Here is a 27,387-nt window from a genome sequence, read left to right as displayed (position 1 = left end):
GTTCTATACGTGAACGTAACGCATACGGATAAACCTGGTTTTCAATGCTGCATTAACTTAAATAAGAGCCTTAAATCAGAGAAAGTGCAGCAGCATTCTAATTCACTATAATAGCACACTAGTAATTCTCCAAAGTGACCAAAGGCTGCAAGAATGGTAAATGTGAAGGTACCTAAAGCATTCACCTATCAAGCAAGGAACTGGTGAAAATAGAATCAGGTGCCAGTAATATGGGGTGACAATTCAGAAGAACCATGGCAAAGGTGGAGGACTTGGATGGCCTTACCTTGTTCATGTAGAGACGGGTATAACGTAGCAGAAGGCACTCTCCCTGGACACCTCTCCACCGGTGCTGGGGATCCCTGTAGACCGCTCTGCTCATCCATCCACTCCCTGGAATAACACTGCCACCAGCTCTCCTCTGAGAAGAAACATCATACATCAGTGTCAGAAGACGTCCCCTCCATCCCGAGGATCTTGGATGTGTTTTTATCATATGATAAACCCTTCAGCTTTCCTTTGTCCCAGCTTCCATTGACCTGAAGCTGGCCATAGAAAACTGTCGGCTTAACAGTTCTATCCCAACCAATTTCCCAATTGTTGGCCATTATCTGGTCCTGTTCCTTCTGCCTGCTGACAGTTTGTCCAAAACGTTTTCGACCACTAATCTAACGTTGATGGTACAAATCGTCTATCAGCTGCTATGACAAAACAGCCAGAGGGGGCATGTCAGGTGCATCTGATGACCTTTGTCTATGTATTATCCACCGTACACAATCCAAAGTGACCTTGATATGGAGTTACGGTGCATTTAGACACAAAGATGATTATTTTGCATAATCGACTAATTGGTACTAATGCCTATTAGTACCAATTAGTAGCATGTGAGCCACTGGGAACTGAAATTATTCAGAGGACCACTCACTGTTCTCTGGATAAATTCTCTTTGTTCTGCTGGTCAGGGTGACAGCTGAGACAATGCAATCAGCTATTCTCAGCTGTCCCCGGGCAGAGCACAGCGTGTAGTGCATCTTATCAGCTGTTCTTCTGAACGACGGATTTCAAGCCGAACTGAAATACATAGTTTGGCAGAAAACTGAAAGATGAGAACATTTACACACAACGATTATCACTCAAAAGATGGTTTTTGAGCGATAATCGTTGTGTCTAAATGGGCGTTTAGCTTTTATGACTGCGTCTTTCATTATAACAAGGGTTAACGCTTCTCTGCCGCTTCTGCTGCATTCTTCATAATCTAATATCTATTGATTACCACCCCTTTCCTCCTAGTACTGGGAAGGCATGGTCCAGGGAGGGGCCTCTAAGAATCACGTCCCATAATGTGATGTTTCTACCAATATCTGCAAGCTATACACATCTCTCATTAAATGTCCAATGACAGTGGATTGTGAATTGTACTTAAGGCAAATTTCACATCCGAATGCTGGTGGAGTTTAGAACTGACTGCAGACGAACAGCACACCGACCATATCCAGCTAGTGGGGCTATGCAGATGTGTTTTTTTGGACATTAATCACCCATTTAAATCAAATGATGCACAAATAAAACGGAGTTACACAGAAAACTTCCATGTGGGCTCTTATCTTCACAGATCATTGCTAAGCAATGCTAAAAAAATATTGTGCCTCCTTCCATTTTTTATGCGCAAGAAAATAAAAAGAAGACATATGGAAGTAAAAAAAATAAAAAATGGACACACAACCCATGCGACACGGACATGCACAGGTTACAATCAGTCCGTCTTCACTGATCAAAATCGGACATACTTGTCTGAATAATCCCTTATATCGCTCTCCCAAGAGGTGAACGCCTTGTATAACCAGAACGGTGAACTCACCCGATTTAGGGAGCGGTGGTGGACGAATGTAGCGTCCCTGTGCATCGATGTGGGTGGTCAATGAATTCTGTGGAGGCGGCTCAGACAGGACAGGAAAATAATGATTGGAAGACTCACTGAGCTCCTCATCCCACACAGTAGTTAGAGGAGCCTCCTCTCCTTCCTCCGAGAAGGAGGAGGAGGATGACGATGATGATGAGAGGGGGCGAGAGGTTCTCCGTCTCCACCTTCTTCCTGTAGCGATAAGAAAAATAAAATTATCATTACAACATGTGACTAATGAGAGAAATGAACAGTGCAGACCCCTTCAGACATATGTCCCATCACACCACCGATCCAGAATCGTCATCACTGGAACAATACTCAGAGGGAAGAAGAGTCGTCTGTGTATCTATTACAGTCTTCAGCTAGTCAGGTTAAGACCCATTTACATGCAAAGATAATCTTTTCAAGTTTTAGTGATCTTTTTTTACAAAGTGTTAATAGACACTAATGTCCATTAACACTTTATCATCTTCCTTTGCATGTAAAAGGGCCTCCAGGAACTGTTTGCAGAGCCCAGCTGCACACACCTGCATTGTTCTCGTCTGGGCTGACAGCAGAATACAATGTAATCTCCTGAGTCCCGTGGAGAACACAGCATGTGGTCTGTTGAGAGACACTTTATCTCTCTGCGGCGGAACAATAGATTTTAAGTTCACCTTAAAATCATTGTTCAGACAAAAAGTGCATGATAGCAGCGTTTACATGTAATAATTATCGCTCATTTGCGGTCGCTTGAACGAATTTGAGCAATAATCATTGCGTGTAAATGAGGCTTTAGACAGCAACACCAGTGTAGAGTACCCTCTACAGGAGAGGTGTCACATGGTGATGTAACCCCAAAACTGTGCCTGCACTGTACATCAACACGTAACGATGCATATCAATTTATACGGATATAAGTGATGCTTGTGGCCCCTCTGCTCACTCACTCAGGGGCGATAGTCAACATTCAGCTCATTCACATGTGGAGGTGGCGGTTGCAACTCTGTTCATTCACGTGGGGGGCGCCTGTCCCCATTCTGCTCGTTCACATGGGGCACAAGTCACCACTCTACTCGTTGCAATGAAGGTGCCTGTCACCACATGACGCTAACCAACTTACGTCCTCTACCTACCACACAAGCTGCAGAACATGATGCCTACCCAGAGAGGAGGGGGTCTGCACATCGGAGGAATCCCAGCTCTGGTCTTGACTGTTGGCTGCAATAAAAGACAAAATGTATCTCAACTGATCACTTCTGTATCCGCTTGTCGCATATTATTGTTCGGTTTCGCACGATCCAGCGATTAATTGAACACTAATCGTTCCGTGTAAAGGGCCCTTATTCATGGTCTAGTCGCTCACATATCTTTACCAGTCGTCAGTAACTTGCCACCCATCCCTCACCCGCTTCTCACCAAAGTGGAGTTGCATCCTTATTTCCATCAACCGCTCAGGGTCTCTGTTGTTGAAATCTGCCCATCGGTGAAGCAGTTGACGCGGCGTGCGGAGACAGCCGGACATGGGCTCCAGACGGCGGGCAATCTCCTGGAGGATGGACCTGCGCTGGCGCAGAGAGATGGCTCCCGTTCTGTGTAGCTCATCCGGCAGAAAACGATCCATTAACGATACAAAACACTCCAGTTCTACGCGGGAGAAGTTGGGGGACCTGCGGCCACAGCGCTTTCTCACCACCCCTGAAATGGAAACAGGCGGGCCATAATATTTGGGGTGTCATAATGAGATAAAGCTGCATCCTGAACTCACGTCTACGGTAGGTGAACGGCCGCCGATCTGTCCGGACTCCGGCATATGCTGTCACTTGCCTTGTGTCTCTCCAGCTCTTCCGATCTACAAGAATTGACCACCAAATGTCTATTAAAGTGGATGTTATTAGTGAATATGTGACTGCAATGACACTTAAGGCCCCATTCAAACCTCGTTATTGGTTCCGTCCAGGGTGTTTTGTTTAGAATCCTCAAAACGGCACCGCTGGGCAAGACCTGATCAGAACCTCTCCCAGCAGTCACGGAAAATTGCTAAAACTGAAACTCATAGGTTTCAGTTTTAGCAGGTTTCTGTTAATATTAAACAGACACCCTGATGGGGCTCCTGGACGGAGACAATAACGAGGTCTGAATAGGATCTGACATGACATGTGATCATGTATCCACGTCATGCAGTTATCCCACCACAGTAGGCTGTGTCCCCATAACTATTATGAAAGCAGGAAAACCCGAATCCACTGCCCGAGCGATCAGTCCGATGACGGATCAGAGCAGTGCCAAACAAATCCCCATTGACTGTAATGAGGTCCATTCAGTTTCCATCCAGCATGTCCGGCATCTTCCCAGATGAAATAGCGCAGCATGCTGTGCAATGTTCTCGAGGATTTAAAGGGAAATCAGTGACGGAAGCTGCGAATGGAACCCTGAACTCTGATGTGAACATAGCTTTACACGTCCCATCACGTTTCCCATTTATGTAACCCAATTTCACAATGCACATGTTGGAGGTCTCTGGTGGGCATCTACCTGGGGCGGTTTGTGGCTCACAGCCCAGCTCTTCCCATCTGGGGTGACCCTGAACACATGGCTCCTCTCCACCTTCGATCAGCAACAGGAGTTCTGACTTCACCATGGGAATCCCTGTGCCAAAATAAAGAAGAGGAATCATTAGACTACAGAAAATGGAAGAGCTGGACACATCCCAGTCATTGACTTGACGTGGTCCTGGTGACAGAGTTTTGCTCCCTGCACTTTAACAGTTTGGTGGTCAGGTGCTTTCTCCTCATTCCGACTGCACCCAGGTATCGCTCCATGCAGAAGCCATCACAGACACCTTCTGCCGGGGAACTGTAACTACTGTGAAGAATTTGCAATCCACTGTGGAACTTCTGAAGGCCAGTGTAACAACTAGGGAAGTGGGGCAGTGCTGGCCACACTTTCTAGGGTATATTCACACATGGAGGTTATGGCATGATTTAAAAAGTATATGCGTGCACACCCTTACGTCATGGTATATTAATGGTGCAGTTCTCTGCTGGGAGGACAGGCAAATATTTACTATTAGAGTTGACGGGGAAGGCACCGCTGTAACTATCAATGGGAGCTCTACTTGGTCCACTGGAGGGACGTGTAACATCAGGTCTCTACATTGTAGTGTGAACCCGGTCAAACATATGAAGGCTGATGTGCATCCATAGCATTTTAGGTCATCCGCTCACCCTTGTGTTATCTTCCCTCCCCTGGAATATTTAGACATTTCTTACCCAGTGACTGGAGGGTGTAATAATTGTCCATCATCACCTCCTTGTACATCTCCTTCTGCCATTCTTCTAAGCTCCTCCATTCCTCCTGGGTAAAGTATATGGCCACATCATCAAAGACCAGACATTCCTTGAATAGAAAAAAAACAGGGGGATAATCCTGACCATGCAGACATGTACCACGCTTGTCGCCCTTGTTCACTGACAACACAAGACCCCTCCTTGGTGATCTGCCAGTGACAGCAGCGGCATGCGAGAAGTTCCAATGGGTTATATCATGAGAGACAACCAGATTTCAGCCACTGCAGAGATCAGCTAAATGCAAACCGATCCCACTTGTTGCACCTCCGAAAAAAAGGGACCTTGCTAGAGGAAACCGCGACCAGGGGATATGTAGTACTACATGGCGGCCATTCATGCGAAACAAAGACAGTTCTAGTCCAACAGAAGGGAGGCTGCTGTCATGTGGCAGCTCCCTGTTGTGGCTCATAGAGGGGGGTTCTGAGCTGGGAAGCCCTCTGTAGGATATCCAAGTATTCCGTTAGGCCATACGGACAGCGGTTGTCTTCAGTAGACAACCTCTTTAATGATTAGAGCCCTTTTACATGGAATGATCATCAAATCTGAATGCTACTTATTCAGTATAAAATGCTGCCAGTGACTGAACGACGAACAATTTGTTCGCTTATCATTTGTGGTTAGTTCTTGCATGATTTTTGGAAGAACCTCCCTGCCGAGTGCCTTCAAAAACTGTGTGCCTGGAAGAACTGATGCGGTTTTGAAGGCAACGGGCGGTCACACCAAATATTGATTAGATTTACATTTCTCTTTTGTTCATTCACTTGGCATTTTGTTAACTGACAAAAATAAGCCATTAACTCTACCGATTTTCAAAGCATTCTAAGGGTGGGTTCACGTCTGCATCGAAACCTCTAGTCGGAGGTTCTGGCACAAAATAATGGAAGAAAAAGCACTGCATCCAACTGAAAGACGGGCAGCTGAGTGAAAACTGAATGGACCCCATTATAATCAATGGGGTCCATCTGGCTCTCTCCGGGTCCATCCTAAGACGGAGACATTCAGCCATGGGGATTCCCCTTTCCTGCTCCCCAAATGGAGCAGGAAAGCGGAATCTCCAATGCACCCTTACTTTGCAGCATTCTTTCCACACCTGCTAAAACTTTTACACAGCACTGCTTATAGTCACCCTTTAGGTCATAAATCTGACTTGGCTATTGGAAAACACAAATCACTATTTTCAACCATTGTTTAGTTGATTTTCTTGTGCATTTGAGTCATTGTCTTGATGTATGACCCAAGGTCTCTTCAGCTGGAGGTCATGGACTACGATCCTCTGATCCACCCTATAATTCATTGTTTTCTCAATCATTGCAAAGCCTCCAGGTACTGAGGAGCAAAGTAGTCCCAAACCGTGACACTCCCTCCACCATGCTGGGATTCCTCCATGGCGTTATGAATGTGTGCTAAAAGGTTCCCCCTCTGTCTCATCTGTCCATAGAACATTTCCCCAGGAGCATTGTGGAACATCCAGGCGGTCACGGTCAAACGTGAGACATCTGCAATGTAATTTTGGATGGCAATGGCTCCTTCGTGGTGTCCTTCTATGAACGTCATTCTGATTCACTGTTTTTCTAATAGTGGACACATGAACAAATGTTTTTGCAGAGGTATTTTATTGTTACCCTTGGGTTCTTTCTCACCTCTTTCAGAATTGGTCATTGTGCAAATTATAGTGATCCTAACAGGACGGCCATTCCTAGGGAGAATAATAGTTCTGAATTTTCTGCATTTGTACATAAATTTTCTAACCATGGATTGGTGTACATCCAGGTCTATAACAATACTTATTAGCGGTTTCCAGCTTCATGCATCTCTAGAACACGTCTTTTGATAGTTGTTAACATCAAAGTGTGGCTCAAACTAACCAATCTCCCTTAAGAAGAACATATTTGTCAGTAACCAGGCTCTGTGTGTCTTTATTTAATGAGCAAAACACATGTTAAACCTGCATTTACAGTCTCCTAAATCGAAACGCCTCGTGCCAATTACTGTATCTCTTGGGAAATTTATTCAAACAGAAGTTCATTTATATTTACTCTCTGCACTGCGGATGTTGCCCAATGTGCTCAATAAATGAAATGAATGGTACAACTGTTTACAATGTAACTAAGCTAATAACACACAAACAAAAGAAGCAAGCGTACGTGCAACCAGACTGGAAATACAAACATAAAATATGGAAACATATCAATCTGCTACAACAAAAAGGAACCCACACTGAGCAGGGTGGAGTGGGGAAGGGGGGGGGGGAGAGAGATCTGACCTCCGTTCCTCCCCATTCTCCCCCGCCACTCCCTGCCCCCTGCCGGCACCCGAATCTTTAGAGACGAGCGGGCAGGTACTCGAATAAGGCACTACTCGCTCGAGTAGTTTGCCTTATCGAGTATGCTCGCTCATCTCTACTGCCTATACTTCTTAGCCCAGGCTCACATGAGCGTATCTGGCAACGCGCGGGCTGCGAGATATATGCATGCAGTGCGCAGCCAGCGTACAATGTAATTGTGTACTGGCTGTGTGCCACCCATTGCCATGTACTATCTTGGCGCATATGCACATGTAATGCACGCCAAGATAGAACATACTGCAATTTTCCTTTCGCACATAATTTACGCAATTTGTGTGAACATGGCCACCTATGCGTTCTTACTACAGTATATTCTGCGCACGTAATACGCCATTACCATACGCTCATGTGAAACAGCGCTTATAAAGATTGGGGTCCGTTCTGGGCTGTTCAGTTCCGTCCTAATCTGGCACCATTCGGCCCTGGGGATTCCCCTTTCCTGCTCCCCAAACGAAGCAGGAAAGCAGAACCCTCAGTGCAGATGTGAAAGCCCCCTTAGTAAAGTCAAATTAAAGTTCTCTGAATTGTTTATAATTCTCGGTTAGTATTTCTTCCCGTTTTGCCCCGCCTTGTTGTTTCTGGATACCCTCTAGGTTTATGCCCAATTTTGGTGGGAATTCACTCCCTAAATAACCTCTAACCTCCAGCACACATAAGGGGAGCCGTGTCCCTGCCACCGATGTGTTCCCTCACTTCCTGGGCCTGCTGCTATGTTGTCCCCCACCAATCACAACAGCTGGGGCTGTAATTCCCCTTCATCCTATTGGAATGACCACAACCAATCAGATTAGGAGAACTACCGAAGCCTTTCATATAAAAGACATGACAATGTGGAATCAGGTCCAAAAGTTTTGTAGACTCCGCAGGCAAACTTCCGATGAGCTTCTCGGCTCCGATACTCTGAATAGGTCTTGAGGATTTATGGTGGGCTACAACATCTCAAAGAATCTGGTCCACAGATGGTGGGGGCATCAGGTCTACAAACTAACATCTAGAGACAATAAAACTCTAAGGCCCAATGTCCACGAGCGGGTTTGATTTGCGGAATCTGCACAGGAGATCCGCACAACAAATCGCAGCATGCTCTATGTTTCTGCGCATCCTGCACTCTTAAGTCAATGGAAGCCGTCCGATCCGCAGCACAGCCAAAGCCGAAGGTGAGGATGTGCAGCGGATCTGCGGGAAAGCAGGAGATTTTTTTTCAAAAATCCCGTACTGCACATGTCCAACAGCGAGCCATGAGGACCATGCACAGTACAGCGAGCCCAAAAGTAGAGGGATCTGCATGGATGCCACTACCGGGGAAATGCAGTTGACAGGGCTCACCGGCCGCAGCAGCGCATGGAATCTGCACATGTCGTAAACATGAGGCCTAAGGGACCTTTCACGTGGACTAGAATTTGGCTGTAACACGCAGCCAAATCTGCTGCAGAAATCTGTACCAAAACACTGCCGTCCCTCCGATCTGCCAATTCAGGGTCTTGCTTTTAGCTGTCCAAGATGGCCGGCAGAATCTTCAGACTACCTAATCCCCATGATGCATTGGCAGTATTAGACTACTAATACACTATAAGCAGAGCTGCTCACATGACCAACACTGGCCAATCAGTGCAAGGATGCATTAGAAAATTGCTTCAGCCTTCTTGGATTGCCAAAAATCGGGCCCAAAACCGACAGATGACTGACAAAGAACAGCTACAGGTAATATATACCCCCTCCTGTCCTAGGACAGACTTTTGTCCCGAAACTGGAGGATCGCTTTAAGCCATTTTCAATTCTGCATGAAAATACACACGGAGGCATGCAGATTTTGGTGTAGAATTTTTGGCGTGTTGCGCCGTCCCTTATAAGTGGGCTAATTAGGGATTTACTCTCTGGTTATTCTGTTTTTTGAATGTCAATCAAGTCTTGGCTCTTCTTTGTTACTTCGAATACTTTGTCCTACCAGCCTGATGGAAAGACATAAGGAGTCTCGAAAGCTTGCTGCAACAGCATTTCTTTTTATGAGTTATTAACAAGGTATCTCATCTATGAGATTTTGATTCTTTTAAGGCGCTTTTAGATGAAATGATTACACCGTGCAACACAATGTTTGTAAAAGATAAGCAGCTTATAGTAACTTTAGTGCGCCAAATTCAAATAGGATATCCATTTTTTTTCCTGCCACGTAAGGTTTTCCAGTTGTGGGGCAACATGTAATCCAATTGCCGTTGTACTTTATTTTTGGGAAATATGCTTATTCAATTACTCCAGTAGGCTCGCCATTAATAAAAGAATAACCACCTGCTGACTGAACACTACAAGGCCTCTCACACAGGCGCTTTTTACTGCGGCGTTCTGAGCACCACGCTAATCGCGGTATAAGGCTGTCATTATTTTCAATGGAGCTTCTCAGACAGCCGCTCGGTCGCGGCGCTGGAAAGCGGAGTCTGTACTATTTTTGCCATAGATTCTGTATCCAGATATACCGTCTGCAATAAAAGCTGTGCCTCATGATGCCAGATTACCTATTCCTGATCCAATGGGAGGGTTGCTATTGGCCTCTGGCTGGGCAGCATCCCTGGGACTACTATGGTGGTCACTATTACTACTCGGGCCAATATAGGGGATACTGTTACTACTGGGGCCACTATAGGGGGCAGTACTGGTGCCAATATAGGGAACACTTACTACCGGGGCCACTATGGGGGTCAGTTACTACTCAGGCCATTGCGGGAGACACTGTTACTACTGGGGCCATTATAGGGGGCTAGTATTATTACTGAGGCCACTATGGGAGTCACGATTATGGCCACTAAGCGGGTCACTATGACTACTGAGGCCACTGTGGGGGTCACTATTACTACTGGAGCTATTGTAGGGGTTCATTCCCATGAACGTAAGCGTATTTAAGTATTTTGCACAACCAAAATTTGCTTACGCCCACGTTTTTCGCCTGCTCTGGCGTGTTTTTAAATGCACAAATACACTCCATATTTGCGCATGCAATAAAGAACGTAGACAGGCTCATTGAAATGGTGCGCAAATAAGCAGGTTTCCTGCGTACTCACTGCGTATTTGTGCCCACCCACTCACTTCAATGGCTTATTGCAGGGTGTAATACGCCCCAACAAGGTCATGCTGCATATTTTATAATGTTTCTAACAGGAGGAAGTCAAGATCCAACCGCCATTTCCCACCAAAAACAGTCGAATAGTAATATTACATTCCTATTCGATATTAAATAAAGGAAATGGTTCATAACTTGAAAGTGAGACGTGCTGCTAGTATTCAGTGTTGCCGGTGGAATCAGCAGGTTTAATTTTACGGAAACAGATCAATTACTTTCGGTTATGAACATTTTTTAAAAATTTGTTGCACAGAGTTATCGTTCAAGAAATCGTTTAAAAAAACATACAAAAGTGTGCGATAATTGTTCCGCCCAAATGTGGGCCAACGACCGAACGAGAATCATGCGCTTTTCATTCGGTGTTCATTATATGCCGTCGTAAAAAAAATAAAAATAAATAAAATAAAAAAAATAAAAATCGCTGTTTAAACCGAACAATAAGTGTTTGGATGGATGCCTCAAGCCTACCATCAGGGCTACAGGCTATTCTACATCTTTCCTTTATTGTTTTTTTTATTTTTTATTTTCATGAGCAATTACTGGGCGGGCAAAGGTGTAGGAAGGCATAAAGGGAATAAGAAACCCTTAACATAGAGGTCAGCTTAAATCAGCAGCTTTATGCCTCCTTATGCCAATACTGCTTGTAAAGGTTAGCATTAGATAGCAGTCAAGACAGTATAGACGAGGACGATTGTGTCCTCACAACGCATACAATGCGGCGATAGGTGACCTCAGTCCATCATTTTGGTCGATATTGTAGGGTTCCGATCACTAGCGTCAGGGTTCTTCCCTTGGCCATGTACATATAAATACACAGTTTGTTTTGTCCTCCACTCCAATTGCACCTGTAAGCTCATTGTTTTCTGAGTAGTAGACTCTGACTGACGTCCTGTTGACCAAATACAAGTCTAACGGTTCCTGATGAACTGCCATACTGGCAGGGAAACGCGTTTAACCGAAAAACATCCATTGGGATCTAAATAGTTGTTGTAGTAATAATAATATAAATGTGTTTCTTATATCAGCCTAGGCAAACATATATATATATTCATATAGCCACCTTCATAGCTAGCAGTGAAATGGTTAACTGGTTCAATACTGTACACTGTGTATGTGTTACATTCTTCTGCGGTATCTCCAACACACAGTTCTCCGAATTTAACACTGTCTCCAGATGTGTTTCTTATGAGAAAGACCTGAGATGCCCACCGCTCATAAGAGGGGGGGGGGGGGGGGCTGCTCCTTATCTCCTCCCTTGGATTCCTTGGTCCAGATTGGAATATTAATAAAGTCTATGCTTCTTGGGTATATAGGACTTACATGTTCACATAGCAACATACACCTGGGGCGTAAACATATGGTAATCATCAGCAGCATTACATACTAGACTAATCATGAGTTGTTATGATGTTGGGAGGGGCATGCATGTAACTGGAGCATCATATTCAGTATAACTGTATTGTACTTCCGTTCAATAAAACAGAAGGATATGGGGGCTGACGGAGAGCATCCGTGAGTTCAGATATATTATATATATTCATGCATGAAGCTTCGCATTATAACCAAACTTGGAGCAGACCAGTGATATCTTCTGGAATATGATTTATTCCCATAACATCGTATATCAAGTCTGAGAGCCAACAATGTACGAGTCCGTCTACGCAGGGCGCCCGAGAGCCAACGATGTAAGAGTCCGTCTACGCAGGGCGCCCGAGAGCCAACGATGTATGCGTCCGTCTACGCAGGGCGCCCGAGAGCCAACGATGTATGCGTCCGTCTACGCAGGGCGCCCGAGAGCCAACGATGTATGCGTCCGTCTACGCAGGGCGCCCGAGAGCCAACGATGTATGCGTCCATCTACGCAGGGCGCCCGAGAGCCAACGATGTATGCGTCCGTCTACGCAGGGCGCCCGAGAGCCAACGATGTATGCGTCCGTCTACGCAGGGCGCCCAAGAGCCAACGATGTATGCGTCCGTCTACGCAGGGCGCCCGAGAGCCAACGATGTATGCGTCCGTCTACGCAGGGCGCCCGAGAGCCAACGATGTATGCGTCCGTCTACGCAGGGCGCCCGAGAGCCAACGATGTATGCGTCCGTCTACGCAGGGCGCCCGAGAGCCAACGATGTATGCGTCCGTCTACGCAGGGCGCCCGAGAGCCAACGATGTATGCGTCCGTCTACGCAGGGCGCCCGAGAGCCAACGATGTATGCGTCCGTCTACGCAGGGCGCCCGAGAGCCAACGATGTAAGAGTCCGTCTACGCAGGGCGCCCGAGAGCCAACGATGTAAGAGTCCGTCTACGCAGGGCGCCCGAGAGGCAACGATGTATGCGTCCGTCTACGCAGGGCGCCCGAGAGCCAACGATGTATGCGTCTGTCTACGCAGGGCGCCCGAGAGCCAACGATGTATGCGTCCGTCTACGCAGGGCGCCCGAGAGCCAACGATGTATGCGTCCGTCTACGCAGGGCGCCCGAGAGCCAACGATGTATGCGTCCGTCTACGCAGGGCGCCCGAGAGCCAACGATGTATGCGTCCGTCTACGCAGGGCGCCCGAGAGCCAACGATGTATGCGTCCGTCTACGCAGGGCGCCCGAGAGCCAACGATGTATGCGTCCGTCTACGCAGGGCGCCCGAGAGCCAACGATGTATGCGTCCGTCTACGCAGGGCGCCCGAGAGCCAACGATGTAAGAGTCCGTCTACGCAGGGCGCCCGAGAGCCAACGATGTAAGAGTCCGTCTACGCAGGGCGCCCGAGAGCCAACGATGTAAGAGTCCGTCTACGCAGGGCGCCCGAGAGCCAACGATGTAAGAGTCCGTCTACGCAGGGCACCCGAGAGCCAACGATGTACGAGTCCGTCTACGCAGGCCGCCCGAGAGCCAACGATGTACGAGTCCGTCTACGCAGGCCGCCCGAGAGCCAACGATGTACGAGTCCGTCTATGCAGGGCGCCCGAGAGCCAACGATGTACGAGTCCGTCTATGCAGGGCGCCCGAGAGCCAACGATGTACGCGTCCGTCTATGCAGGGCGCCCGAGAGCCAACGATGTATGCGTCCGTCTATGCAGGGCGCCCGAGAGCCAACGATGTACGCGTCCGTCTATGCAGGGCGCCCGAGAGCCAACGATGTACGCGTCCGTCTATGCAGGCCGCCCGAGAGCCAACGATGTAAGAGTCCGTCTATGCAGGCCACCCGAGAGCCAACGATGTAGGAGTCCGTCTATGCAGGGCGCCCGAGAGCCAACCAGCTAACAGTAATGTCACTCACTCATTCAAATTAGAATCGGCTAATCTAAATGGACCCTCAGCTCCCATTCACATGGGTGCAGCTCGCATCGGACAGCATGCGAACACACTTCTGTGTATTGTTCAATCCCTACAGGCACCGGACACACGGCGATTTAGGACGGAGCCGTCCGACCAGGGGATTCCCCTTTTCCCGAACAGAACAGAAAAGCGGAATCGCCGCCGCACATGTGAAGGCAGCGATATATGCGGCGGTGGATATTTTCTTGCCACGCCCTCGGTACAATATTCCCACAGAACAGTCTGATTGCCTACTGGAACCCACACCACGGTGAAGTACCGCAGATCTGAAGGCCAAGGATGGTCCAGTTTGCCGTTTCTAATAAATTGGCCATTTAGTGTGCAGACCATAACAATGGTGAACCTGGCAGTATAATGGACTCTTTCAATACATTTAGAGGCAGCATCCTGACTGTGGCCAGAGGGGGCGCTTCTCCACTGCCTTCTAGTGTAGAGGGGGTGTAACTCAGCTTCACCCATAACTTTCCCCCTGGGGGGTTCTAACAAGGCTCTGGAGGCATTTCAGGTAGGATTCTCCTTTAACTACACACCATCTAGCTCAGTGACGTCACTCACAGTGGGCGGTGTTGTGACTACCTGGTCTCTACGGGAGAGCTCTGCGGGGAGTCGGTCAGAGTGACATCACCTCACTACAGCGCTCCCGCGAGCCTTGTATACATCCTCTGTGTGCCCCCTCCCCTCTTACCTGCCCCGCGGCCTCCATTCTGCCCCCTGCAGGCTCCAAGTCAGCCACAAACTCTAAGCAGCCCAGATACAGCTGCCGCCGCGCTGCATGCTGGGACGCGTAGTCCCGGCACCTCTGTGTGCATTGTACTTCCTGTCCATGCCGCCACCCTCGGAACTACAAATCCCAATGAAACCCGCGGCCTAAACCGCTAAATCCTGCGCTGTGACCGTCCGCCGAGCGGACAGCCTCACCACATGACCCGCGGTTATGATCACATGACCCTATTTCTTTCACATGGCTCCTATATGATCACATGATCCAGATTAACTCACATGACCTTGGTCTTCTACTGCTGCTGCTGCAGGTGGTCGCTAAGGAAGAGATGCGTGCAGCTAGATGAGGCAGTATTACATCGGTCCAAATGGATGAGCGGCCGGGCGCCATGTTTTTGGTGGATTTATAAGATGTAGTTCTGTAGTACTTCTTCGGGGGGGCGTGGTTATGGGCGGAGCTTGATGGTCCTTATCTGCCCGCCCCCAGCTGGACGACGTGCAATATATAAATTACCTCCAGTTATATCACATAGACTCGTCGCAGGACTCCAGAAGCTGGCAGAAAACCATATATAGGCAATGTAATTGTGTAGGGTGGTGTTGATTGCGCACCCTTAGAGAACAATGGGCTCTCGTGGGCATAATAGAGCATGCCCCGTTCAATTTTGCACGCATGTATTACACAATGCATACACGCAAATGTGAGCAAAATAGCGGGCACGCACGGATTGCACATGGGGAATCCCATACCCTGCGTACCTGTCCGTATCTTCTTTTTTGTACAGTGGATGGTCCGCACGGCTCGCCGTCGTATATGCGCAGTACAAATTTTTTTTTTTAACTCCTGCTTTTCCCTTAGAATCAATGAAAGCCGTCCGCGTGAAAATGGCAGGGAGATGGGGCATGCTGTCATTTTTCATCCGTGCGCAGAAACCACAATTGGTTTCCGCTCGTGTGCATGAAGAATTATTCTTCCATAGCATGCCATGGAGGGTTATTGCTGCGGAGTCCGGAGGCGCCCGCCCGCTTCGGATTCGGCAGCACAATCCGTTCGTGTGTGTGAGGCTTTAGAATGTATTTGACTGCCTGCAAATTACCACGTATCAAATCCGTGTAATATGCGGTAAACTTCGGATGTTTACCTCCATCACTATTTTCCATGATGGCCACTGCATCCTTGCCAATCTGCAGATTGAAACTACATTTAGCCTGATTCCCCGCTATGGACTTCCTTCCTGTGTGCGTCCCCGCTAAGCCTGCCTTGTTATTGGTCAGCAATCCGGTCCTGAGTTTGAAATAAAAACGTGGTAAGATAGGTCCTGCCCGGTCTTTTTCCGCACGTTTTATTGACCACTTGCGGATAAAATAGCGCAGGTCCTATCTTTTCTCGACCGTCCAATTAACGGCTGAGAAAATTGCTACTGAAATCCATTGAAAATTGTCCCGTTAGCGGGAGAAATACACAATTGTCTGAAACTGCCCTTGGGGTGCCTAACCAGTAAATCGAGTATCTCGCAGCGCAGAGAAAACGCGATATCGCAGTGATATCGTTCATTGTCTTCAATAGGGCCGTTCACAGCGCCAGCCCCATTGAGAACAGTGAATACATCGCGGACTTCTGCCACAGCTGTGGCAGAAGTCCGTGATGCCATCCCATTTCTTTCAATTGGGCAGGCACAGGCATTGAAAGCAGTGGGTTGTAGATAACCCCCGCAGCGATGATTTTTAGGGAAGGGCTTGAAATATAAGCCCTTCCCTGAAAATCATGGCTAGCTGTAAGAAAATATATATATATATATTCACCTAGAGTTGCCGTCCGGCTCTTCTCTCTGGCTCCAGCAGTTGTCTTCTGTGTTCTGGAGGCCAGGGATTGAAAAATTCCCGCCCCCAGAAAGCGCTTGTGTCATTGGCTGAGCGCTCAGCCAATCAGAGGCAGCGCTTAGCCAATTATTGATGAATGGCTGAGGGCTGCTTGTGATTGGCTGAGCGCTGTGACCAATCACAGGCAATCCTCAGCTGTCATTCAGTGGCTGAGGGCTGCCTGTGATTGGCTGAGTGCTCAGCCAATGAGACCAGCACTAGGTGAGTATATACATATATGTTTTGTTTTTTTTACAGCTAGCCATGATTTTCAGGGAAGGGCTTATATTTTAAGCCCTTCCCCGAAAATCGTCTCTGCGGGGGTTGCCTGCAAGCCACTGCTTTCAATGGGGCTGCTGCAGCGCCGGCCCCATTGAAAGCAATGGGATAGCATCACAGACTTCTGCCACAGCTGGTCCCCATGGGGATGAAGGAATCCTTTGCCATAGCTGTGGCAGAAGTCTGCGATCTATTCCCTACGTTTTCAGTGGGGCTGTCGCTGCTGCCGCCGGCCCCATTGAAAACACTGAGTGATATTGCAGATTTTTACTGCGCGCTGTAGCCCCGATTGGGCAGAACATATCTACATTTTAGGAAATTGTGCCTTCTCTATGGAGTTTATGGCCTTTTTAATTTTTTTTACTTTGGAAATGTTCTTCCTTGTTTGATAATTGGGGATTTCATTTAATTTTCATTTCTTTAAGAGGTAGTTGGAGATTCTGCCTGCAAGGATCGGGAGATACGAGGCTTGTTGTTTTCCGAATGGGATTCCGCACCGAAACAGAACAAACAACTATTTGTAAGTGGCTTTTTTGGGGAAGCTTGTGGCGAAAAATAACTTTTTAGGAAGAGGTTAATATGGTTATTGTTTATAGTTAAATATATAAAGAACTGCTGGAGAAGTGTAAGGGACTGTTTTCAAAGGTTTGTGCCCGAGAACGAGCGCCGTGGGTCATCGCCAAGCAAGCCAAAGTGCTTGTACTTCAATGAACCGCAGTTTCTTACGGCACGCCGGTACTTTATGGGGAGGATGTTCCTGTTTTACATTTTAACTTTTTCTTAAGCTCTTTATTTAAAACTGCAGTAATGATAAAACTGTCAAAAATACAGTCATGGTTACACTATGTTTCCGGCTGTGTTTAGGACATTATTACGTTGGCATTAGGATTTTTAATCATTTCCACAAGAAAGGCACATGACAGCTACAAATGTAAAACATTGATATAAGGGAAGCAGTATTAGGGACATGGACTAATACCGGATAAAGGCTTTATTCACACGGGGCGGATATGTTGCAGAATAACTGCAGTAGAAAATTCCAAGCGCCGCATCTTCTGAAATCAGCTGCGGATATGTAGCTGGTTCTGAGTTAAACCCCCACCAGTGCTGCAGATTTTGACAGCATTTCTGCCCACACAGGGCGGATTTGCCGCGGAATTTCCCTGCGGCATTTCCCCACGGCAAATCCGCCTGTGGCTGCTAATCCTGGGATTAGACAGCCATGCAAATTCTTGTTCACACTGGTCGGCTAATTCATTGCGGCAAAGCCAGGCGAAACCGGCGTTGCGCGGCAGATTTAGCATATGCAGCATGGTTTTTATTTCCGCTGCGGCCTCGCTCCTCTCTATGCTGAGAGAAAGCCGCAGTGGAATGCCAGCGGCCGTACCGCTCCAAAACCTGCGGCGAAATGCCGCTGGTTTTGAAGCTGCGCTTTTTCCAGCAAAAGTCCCGCGTTTTTTTGGTCGAATTCCACTGGAAATCCGCTTTGTGTGAACCCAGCCTAAGTCATGAGCAACATGGAAATGTAGCTACTACAAGGGTGGGCCCGTCTACCCTCCGTTCCAAGGACAGTGCTGAAAATGTTGAGTGGGAGGCTTTGTCTATGATACGGAGGGTGGATAGTGAAGATCAATGGGACCACATTGGGGCACCTATTGCATTATGTTTTCGAGACATGCAGGCAAGCAAATATGGCAATGTGTCCCTATAATATTGGCTGTGATGGATTTATTTTTCACTACCCAACTGACCTTAGGCCTCATGTCCACGGGGAAAATCAGATCCGCTGCGGATTTGTAACGCGGATTTGGGCTGCGGATGCACTGTAATTGTCTTTTATTTTTCATGCGGGACATCAATTGAGCTGTGTGCTCTATGAGCTCCCGCACGCGTGATCCACACTAAAATGGAGCATGTCCATTTTTTTTCATGCTCCAGAAATTTTTAAATTCACTTTTATTGACCATCCGCGGGTATTTATCCACCCGCGGGTGGTCAATGCATTCCTATGGGGGGCGGACCCGCGTGCAGGAAAAACGCTGCAGATTTTAATTCTTATTTTCCTCGTGGACATGAGGCCTAAGGACTCATGTCCACTTGAAAAATACAATCCGCGCAGAATCTGCCGTGGATTTTTGCGGCGGATTCCGCGCAGATTTGCTTTAAATGGTATTTGTTTTGCATGCAGATATCCGCACACATTGCTAGCAATGTTGCCGATCCGCGCGGAATCCGCAGCAGAATGGAGCATGCCGCGTTTTTTCTCCCGCGCGTGAAAACGCAATTCTTTTAAAATGCCATCCGCGGGTGCAAAAATCAATTTAATGGACCCGCGGATGTCCAATGATTCCCTATGGGCAAAATCCGCTGCGGATTCCGCAATTCCATTTAGCTAGTGGACATGAGGTCTTAGAGTTGCAATGAAGAAATTAGCCAATTGTAACCAGCCACATACTGTGCTTTCCATTCCTACTAGAGTTCCATGGCCACAGTCGTCTGTCCACGTAGCTAATAGGGCCCATTGTGATATAATCCTAAGCAATCATTCTACTTCTTCTACACCTGCCTTTGCTCCTTTCCGACTGCCTCCCTTGACTTCATCATCCTCTTTGCTTTCTCTTCTGAACTCTCCATCTTCTCAGCCAGAAACTACCGGCCCCGAACATTTGGCAAACAACTCTACATCCAGCACTATAACAATATGTAATGACTTGTAGGTCACTTTTTGAGATTCAGGTTGATATGTTATTTGAAATGTCTTGTTTGTATATTCTTACAAGTTTTTTTAGGGTACACTTAGGCCCAATGTCCACCTTTTATTTATAAAATCCGCGCGTGGCCCCCGCACAGGAGATCCGCGTGTCTTGCTGCCCATAGGGGTGCATTAGCATCCATAGGGCAGCCAAAAGCATACGGATGGGATTTTTTCATGGCGCTGGGTCGCACGCACGGGAAGAAATCGCGGCATGCTCCATTTTTCAGCAGATCTGCCACGCAGACAGTTCCCGCGACTTCCTTTGAAGCCTATGGAAGCTGTCCGTATCTGTGGCCCAGCCACAGCTGGTTTTGTGCTGTGCCGCAGATACGCGGTAGAGCAGGAGATTTAAGTTATCATAAACACCTCTCCCGGCTGATCCCCATCCAGTGCTGCTGCCGCTGCACTGAACTCTGAAGAGGTGGCAAGTGGTGTCGCGATATTCATTGCGCATATGATTGCTGTGCCCCTTACATGCTTCAGTGCTTCTCCTGTCATGGGGGCAGAAGCCGACAAGTGTCTGAGCGGTCACAATCACAATGTACATCATGCGACTGCCAACTGCTGTTTCCGGGTTCTGTACTATGCGTCTCAGCACAGGATAGGGAGCTGCCTTGTATGGGTGTTTTTTTTAATAATTTTTTTTTTAGTTTTCATGTAATTTGGGACCTTAACATTTTGGTGTCTGCAGAAAAGCCTCTCCAAATTATTTTTAAATAGCCTCAATGTGTGTTTAGGTAAAAAATAGTTTTTTGAGAGTTGCTGAAGCCTGAAAAAGTTTACAAAACATGAAAATAGGCCTTGCTTTTTGCATCCTGGCATCTTTTTCAATGTACAAAAGTAAAGTTTTGACTTAAAATAAATATTAGATTGCAGAATATTCTCTGTGTCTTGTTTTTGACTTATAACGGTAAATGCAACCTAAAATGCGGAGGGCCTTCTGCTAATTTTCACCTTTGAACCTCAACACATATTGGAAAACCAGTCTAACTGCTGCAGTTACGTAAACACCAAATAACGGAAATGCGTGACACCGCTTGATTTTCTTTTAAAATAGAACAGAACTTTTATTTATTGCCAGACATTCATTCATTTTCCAATAAACTATTTAGACCCATACCTGGGATGACCTGTTATGTCCGGCCGCTCACCCCGGCGATGACGGTTTGTGTGTATTTATACATCACCAATCATCGCTCAGTAAACGGACTGTTTGTTGTTCGGGCCCGCTCGTCTCAATTTACATTAAACAGTCCACAGATAAATGTCAACCTGTTTTCATGTCATTTGTTTCTTGTTTGGTTTGTACACATGCAGAAACTGAACGGTAAACACATTTCCGTATGACGCTCAGTTTTTGGATGCTTTTCAACTGAACAACAATCGTTGTCATTGATCGATGGAAAAAGGAATGATTCCTCCGCCGCTGTTAAAGGGCCGGTACACAGATAGAAGGATGCACATTGTGTCTTTTTATATTAAGAACAATGATGTATTATGACAGCATGGGTGCGTAGAGTAAAATAACACATAATCACCAGACTTTCCTCCCCCTGTGGCATGGCTAACTATTTGTGGTGCTCCGCCCCCATTTTCCTACGATTGCAGTCAGGTGATTGCTGTGACTCATTGAGGTCGCATTACACTTTTCTCATCATAATGCACGGATGTTATAAATGTGTACAGGATTTGGGCTAGTGATTTTGTGGACTGTGATTGGCCCCAGTATTTGCCAAACTTTCAACACTACAGCATCCAAATGTCATAGCAGGTCAAGTTTATCATTGACCCTGGTGTACCAGGGCAAAAAAAATGTCCATCCGTTCTGTATACTTACTTTAGAAACTTCACAACTATTTAAACAAAAGGTCCAACTACACACTTTCTCTATGCATTTTGCATTTTTCAATATTTACAGAAACTTAAAGGGGTTTTACACTGAAATACTGTTGATGACCTACCATCAGGATAGGTCATCAATAGTTGATTGGCCGGGGTCTCATTGATTTCAACTCACTACATGGGAGGTTGTTGCGAAAACTTTTGCTCCTAATTCCCAGAGGTCGGAGCGGGACCTCCTTATAGTGGTCGGCGCTTGTAACTACAGACATGGCTCACATTGATTTCAATGAGAGCTGTGCCTGCAGTTACAAACACCGGCCCCTACACAGAGGTTGGCGCGGAGGCTTCCACTCCGAGCTCTGAGTTGTTGCAGTGCTGACAACTTTCGCCCGAACAGCTGATCGGTCGGGGTCCCGAGCGGCAGACCCCAGCAGATCAACTATTGATGACCTATCCTAATGATAGATCATCATTAGTATTTCAGTGGAAAACCCCTTTAAACATAAAACTGAGAAATATCATACCCTAATTGTTCATCATTTGGGGTGTCCTAGATAAGACTATTGCAAAATTCTAAAATGTCAGTGCTGTAACAGTCCCGCAAGCGCTAAGTCTGCTCGTTTATCTTGGTTAGTTTTTGACTGTTCCCGACACATAAAGACGGGCTTATAGAGGTTGTAGAAGTATCCAATACACCTGTATAAGCTTCAGTTGCCGGAAACAGCCGGCAGCAACTAAAGTTAGCCAAGATGACAAAGTGCTCCAACAGTCTCATTGTAGCATCAGTGTTTGTGTTATTAGCGGCTCCCCTTATGAGGATACATTTCATCATGTCTATGCAATAAATTAAAAGCTATCGACTAAAATAGCTAATGTTTTTCAACAGTAAACCCAAGCCAAGGATTATTTTCCAATAAAGAATGACAACAAACCCAATTTGTATCTTAATACATACAATTATTGTTTATTCCCTTTTTTTTCAAGAACAAAATCCACGGTGTTTGGCAGCAATTTGATGTCAGTAGTCATCACTTTCCACTGACTAACCATTATCCCACATATGCGTTCCCTGACTCTTTGTGCCCGGCTCAGCCGTTAATTTAAAATTCTCTTTCAGGCATCAAGCCCCCTTCGTGGGTATGGGCACAGCAGGCTGGGTATTATCGGAAAAGCCTCATCTGATACCATAATGAAGGTGACTAAACACATGGTTCCTGGAAGAGGTTTGGGGCTGGCAGCATACCACCACCTCGAAGAAGTTGCAGTCCGATTGGTGATATTCACGGCACTCAAGAGTTCCCTGTGCTTCCATAGGTGCCAACATCAATGGCAATAAATGTAAAATTTGCATCAGCCACCACCATCAGGACCACGAAAAAATACTTTTTACACTTGTAAAACGTGATCCTCAGTGCAGTGCTATCATCTGCACCTATGAAGTTGGAGAATTTGACCACTTTTTGAAAGCCATGTGTGCTTGGTAGGTGAAGGCATCACAACAGGCTACAACGTCTGTCAGATAACGTTACATGTGTATCTCACAATTTTGGAGATGGTGGGCTTACCAACCCGAAATTGGAAATGTGGACAAAAAGGTGCAAGAAAAAAATTTATAGATTAGTTTTAATAATACATTATACTCATATACATGTTGCTACTGTGTTTCCCCAAAAATAGGTCCTACCTCGATAGTAAGACCTATCAGGTTTTCAGGGGAGGCTTGAAATATAAGGCCTCCCCCCAAAATAGGACCTAGCTAATGTGCCCGAGAAAAAAAAGATGAGGAGGACGCCGCGCTGCCACTGGACACCATCGGGAGGCTTTGGGACGCCGCGGACCAGGTGATTATAAGCCCCCCCCCCAAAAAAAAAATAAGACACTGTGCCTTTACAGAGGAGAAAATATTTAAGACAGTGTCTTATTTTCGGGGAAACGCGGTATATATGTGTCACGTCCTGCTCCTGGGACCTGTGGTTCTGTTGGGATTACAGGAGCACACTGCTGCAAGTATGGTTGATTTGACGTTGTCGAGTTCTCCAGCCAGCCAATCACCACTGGTCTCCTGCATATAAATGCCAGCCCTTCTTTCTAGAGGGAGCTATTCATTTACCCCTTTTGCTATTTTTCTCATTCTCTTTCAGAACTCTGGTGTGTGGAGTCATGAGTGTTCTGCTAAGGTGTTGCTTGCTTGTATGAGGTTCTGGTGGGATTCCCTGTTTGTTGTTGTGAAAAGTAACCTGTTCAGAGTGTTACCTGTTTGTGCGTGTGAACGGTGTCCTGTTCAGCGTATATGTTGTATTCTATCTATGGCGAGCCAGGCCCTTAGGTTCCAGCATGCGGCCATCACTATTGGGACGATCGCCTCGCTTATAGGCAGGACTCCTGGGATTAAGTTGTCTTGTTAGAGTAGGGACTCACCAGACAACGAGGACCCTTGTCGTGGGCTCGTGAGCTTCCCTACTTTACGCTCAGGGTGAACGTGACAGAATGACTCTGCCAAAACTGGGTTGCGTTCATTTAGGTAGTTTTCCCCATGGTCTGCGCAGACATAACAATATGCCTTTACAACTGCATTTCATCGTCTGTAATCTGGACGTGTGTACCAGTTTGCAGATGGGTTTAACTAGCTTGAACTGCAGACATGTTTTGCAAAGCTAATGGTTGTAGTTGTGGGACTTAAACACCATGATCCGGAAAGAACACACAGCCATATTGACGCAGAAAAGCCTCCGAAATACGCTGATCCAAAACCTTCCAAAAATTATATTGCAACATTCACAGTATTGATTACCTTTTCGGATATCTTTTGAGATAAATGGTGTTTAGCCTTAGTTACATCTTTTAAAAAAATTGTTACAAAGTAAGCTGTATTTTTTAACCCCTTACCGCTTCATGGCGTACAGTAATGTCTTGGAGGTTCGGAGTTTGTATGGAAGGGGATCCATACTGCCTGCAACAGCTCCAATCAGCACTGCTGCTGATCGGAGCTGTTAATCCTTTAAATGCCGCCGAAAATTCTGACAAGCATCTTAATGCCCTGATTGATATTTCCAATCTCATCACGGGGTGCCATGCGGTTGCCATGGCAGCTAGGGGCCTTCTAAAATCCCCCAGGACTTCCATTGCAGATTGCCTATTAAGCCTGTGGTGTGGCTTGATAGCCTGCCTATCAGATTGCAGTACAATGTAATACAATGTATTACATTATACTGCAGGAGCAATCAAACCATTGCAAGTTCATGTTCTCTATGGGGACTAAAAAAATGTAAAAATCAGTTTTAAAAAGTTTTATTAATTATAAAAAAAAAAAGTAATAAAAGTTTAAAAAAAAACGTTTGCAATATTTATAATTAAAAAAATCTGAATTAAAAAAACCAAAACATATTTAGTAGCGCTGCCCTCACACAACTATGTTGACAGAAAAACAAAAAAGTTCTGGCTGTCAGAAGATGGCAGCACAAAATAATTTTCTATTTTTCCAAAGAGATTTAATATTTTAAAAGCAGTAGAGCAAGAAAAAAAATATGAATTTGGTATCGTAGTAATGGTATTACGTCGCACAACAAAGTCATCATGTCATTTTTGTTGCAGTGTGTACGCCGTAGAAACAAGACCTACCACCCCAAAGATGGAGGAATTTTTTTTTCTATTTCACTCCACTTAAATTTTTTTTAAATGTTTTTCAATACATTATATGGTACATTAAATAGTACAATTGAAAAATAGAACTCGTCCCGCAAAAAACAGGCCGACAGCTGTATTGATATAGATTAATAACAGAGTTATGATATTTAAAAGTGGGGTGGAAAAAACGAAAATGGAAAGAAAAACAAAAGGCCCGTTTTCCTTATGGGGTTAAAAAATAGTTTCAAAGCAAGTTTTTCTTTTTAAGGCCTTAGTCAGACGGGCGTTTTTTCGCGCGATTTGCGCATCGTATGTCGCATGCGCATGCGCAAATCGCGTGACCGGCGGCAAAAAATCACGGGAAAAATCTGCACCTAGCCGCGTTAATCGTCGCAGCAAAACGCCCGTCTGACCGGAGAAAAATCGGCGTGCGCATCAAAATGCGCATGAAACTTAGACTGACCGGCGAAAAAAATGATTTTGGTGCGCACATAAAACGCAGAACGCAGATAGGCGCGATCTGTGAATCGTCGTGTCCTATAATTTTTCACATATCCGCATAAAAAGCGGACATGTGACCGATACCATAGCGAACCATTGGTTCTATATATGCGCAAATCGCATGCGCAAATCGCGCGAAAAAAACGCCCGTCTGACTAAGGCCTAAATGTACAGAATTAACGATTCTAAGCATTATTGCAATTTTTTTTCTTACAAAACCACCTATATGAAGACAGGCCTGGAAAATCTGTATTGACCTAAATATATGGCAAGCCTATCAGTAAAGGGCGCTCCAGAACTGTCTGCACTTGTACTCTATTGAACAGCTGCAGACACAACTGTGTTCTTATATGTCAATGTAGTAATTATCTTTGCTATATATAAAATGTATTTACAAGAGCCCTGTGCCCTCATTGCATCGCACCATTCCCCTTGGTTTAACCTCCCTCTTATTCTTCACTATCCACCAGCACTGTGAATGAGGAACTCTTGTCAACGTTACACTAATGGGATTCTCAGCATATCCAGTGTAAGTCCTATATGTCAAACCCAGTACATCAAAGTCCTGCCAGTGTCTCGAATTCTGGGAAAGGCAGAAGTCATCGGCATCATGGAACAGCTTCTTCTTCACAGTGCTGGGGAATAGGGGGCTATAAGTGGGGTAAAAAAGCAGTAGAACACCCTGGAGGGCACGACATATTCAGGGCATGAGGCTTCTGAAAATAAATTATATATTATAAAGACACTAATTATTAACCTGCAATATTAGGACACAACATATTGTGTCTGCAGCTGTTCAATAGAAAGGAAACGCAGACAAATCTGGAGCGCCCTCTACTGTATGCACTGAAGACAAATTTCTTCACCTAGTTACATAGAAAGAAAAGCTTTTGGAAGAAAAATATACACAAAATAGGCATAAAACCTATTCCCAAAGTGATTTCAGTCACCTATTCTGTTCATTGTTTGTGAGAAAAAATGATGCAGGTACTCTTAGGGCGCCTTCACTTTGGCGAGAAAACCTGGCGATTTTCTCGCGCTGCGAGAGTGAGTGAAAATACATGATAATTAGAGATGAGCGAGTGTATTCGGAAAAGCACTACTCGCTCGAGTAATTTGCTTTATCCGAGTATCGCTGTGCTCGTCCCTGAAGATTCGGGTGCCGGCACAGAGCGGGGAGCTGCAGGGGAGAGTGGGGAGGAACGGAGGGGAGATCTTTCTCTCCCTCTCTCCCACCCGCTCTCCCCTGCTCCCCGCTGCGACTCACCTGTCAGCCGCAGCGGCACCCGAATCTTCAGGGACGAGCACAGCGATACTCGGATAAAGCAAATTACTCGAGCGAGTAGTGCTTTTCCGAGTACGCTCGCTCATCTCTAATGATAATGAAACCAATGAATTTCAATGGTTTCATTCTGATTTGCGATGTTTTGACTGCTGCGATGCTGCAAGTAAAAAAAAAAAAATCGCAGCATGTCCTATCTTTCTGTGATATCGCCCATTGCTTTCAATGTGGCCGCCTTTGCTGCTGCCCCATAGAAAGCAATGGGATGAAGGAATTCCCCGCAGGGATGCCAGGCTATTTTCACATGAAAACGCTTTGCATTCAGGGGTCTTTATAAGGTTTGCAAGAGCAATATCGGGCTGTGATATCACTCTCACCAGTGTGCAGGAGCCCTTAAACATTGCTCATAAATATTCACAGAAATTAGTACGTTTGTAAATCTTGGTACAAAACCATAAAATGTCCCTTTTTGTTCCTCTCAAGAAGCAGTAGGTACACCCAAATCTTTTGTTGCT

At 46.1% G+C, this 27,387-nt stretch overlaps 1 protein-coding gene across 1 annotated transcript in view; it reads right to left on the bottom strand.

Annotated features, from left to right (window-relative positions):
* LOC136586561 (uncharacterized) overlaps window positions 1-14,924 on the bottom strand; it is a 52,879-nt gene extending 37,955 nt beyond the window's left edge. The window contains exons 1-8 of the mRNA XM_066584697.1: window positions 14,695-14,924; window positions 5,155-5,281; window positions 4,418-4,531; window positions 3,651-3,734; window positions 3,302-3,580; window positions 3,047-3,103; window positions 1,859-2,092; window positions 287-421 (exon numbers count right to left, since the gene is read on the bottom strand). Of these exons, the coding sequence (XP_066440794.1) occupies window positions 287-421; window positions 1,859-2,092; window positions 3,047-3,103; window positions 3,302-3,580; window positions 3,651-3,734; window positions 4,418-4,531; window positions 5,155-5,281; window positions 14,695-14,712 (1,048 nt within the window). The 5' untranslated portion in view covers window positions 14,713-14,924. The remainder of the gene's footprint in view (window positions 1-286; window positions 422-1,858; window positions 2,093-3,046; window positions 3,104-3,301; window positions 3,581-3,650; window positions 3,735-4,417; window positions 4,532-5,154; window positions 5,282-14,694) is intronic.
* Window positions 14,925-27,387: the final 12,463 nt, after the last annotated feature.

Source organism: Eleutherodactylus coqui, chromosome 12 (genome assembly GCF_035609145.1).
Source record: "Eleutherodactylus coqui strain aEleCoq1 chromosome 12, aEleCoq1.hap1, whole genome shotgun sequence".
NCBI lineage: Eukaryota > Metazoa > Chordata > Amphibia > Anura > Eleutherodactylidae > Eleutherodactylus > Eleutherodactylus coqui.
This window is presented reverse-complemented; position numbering and strand designations above follow the sequence as displayed.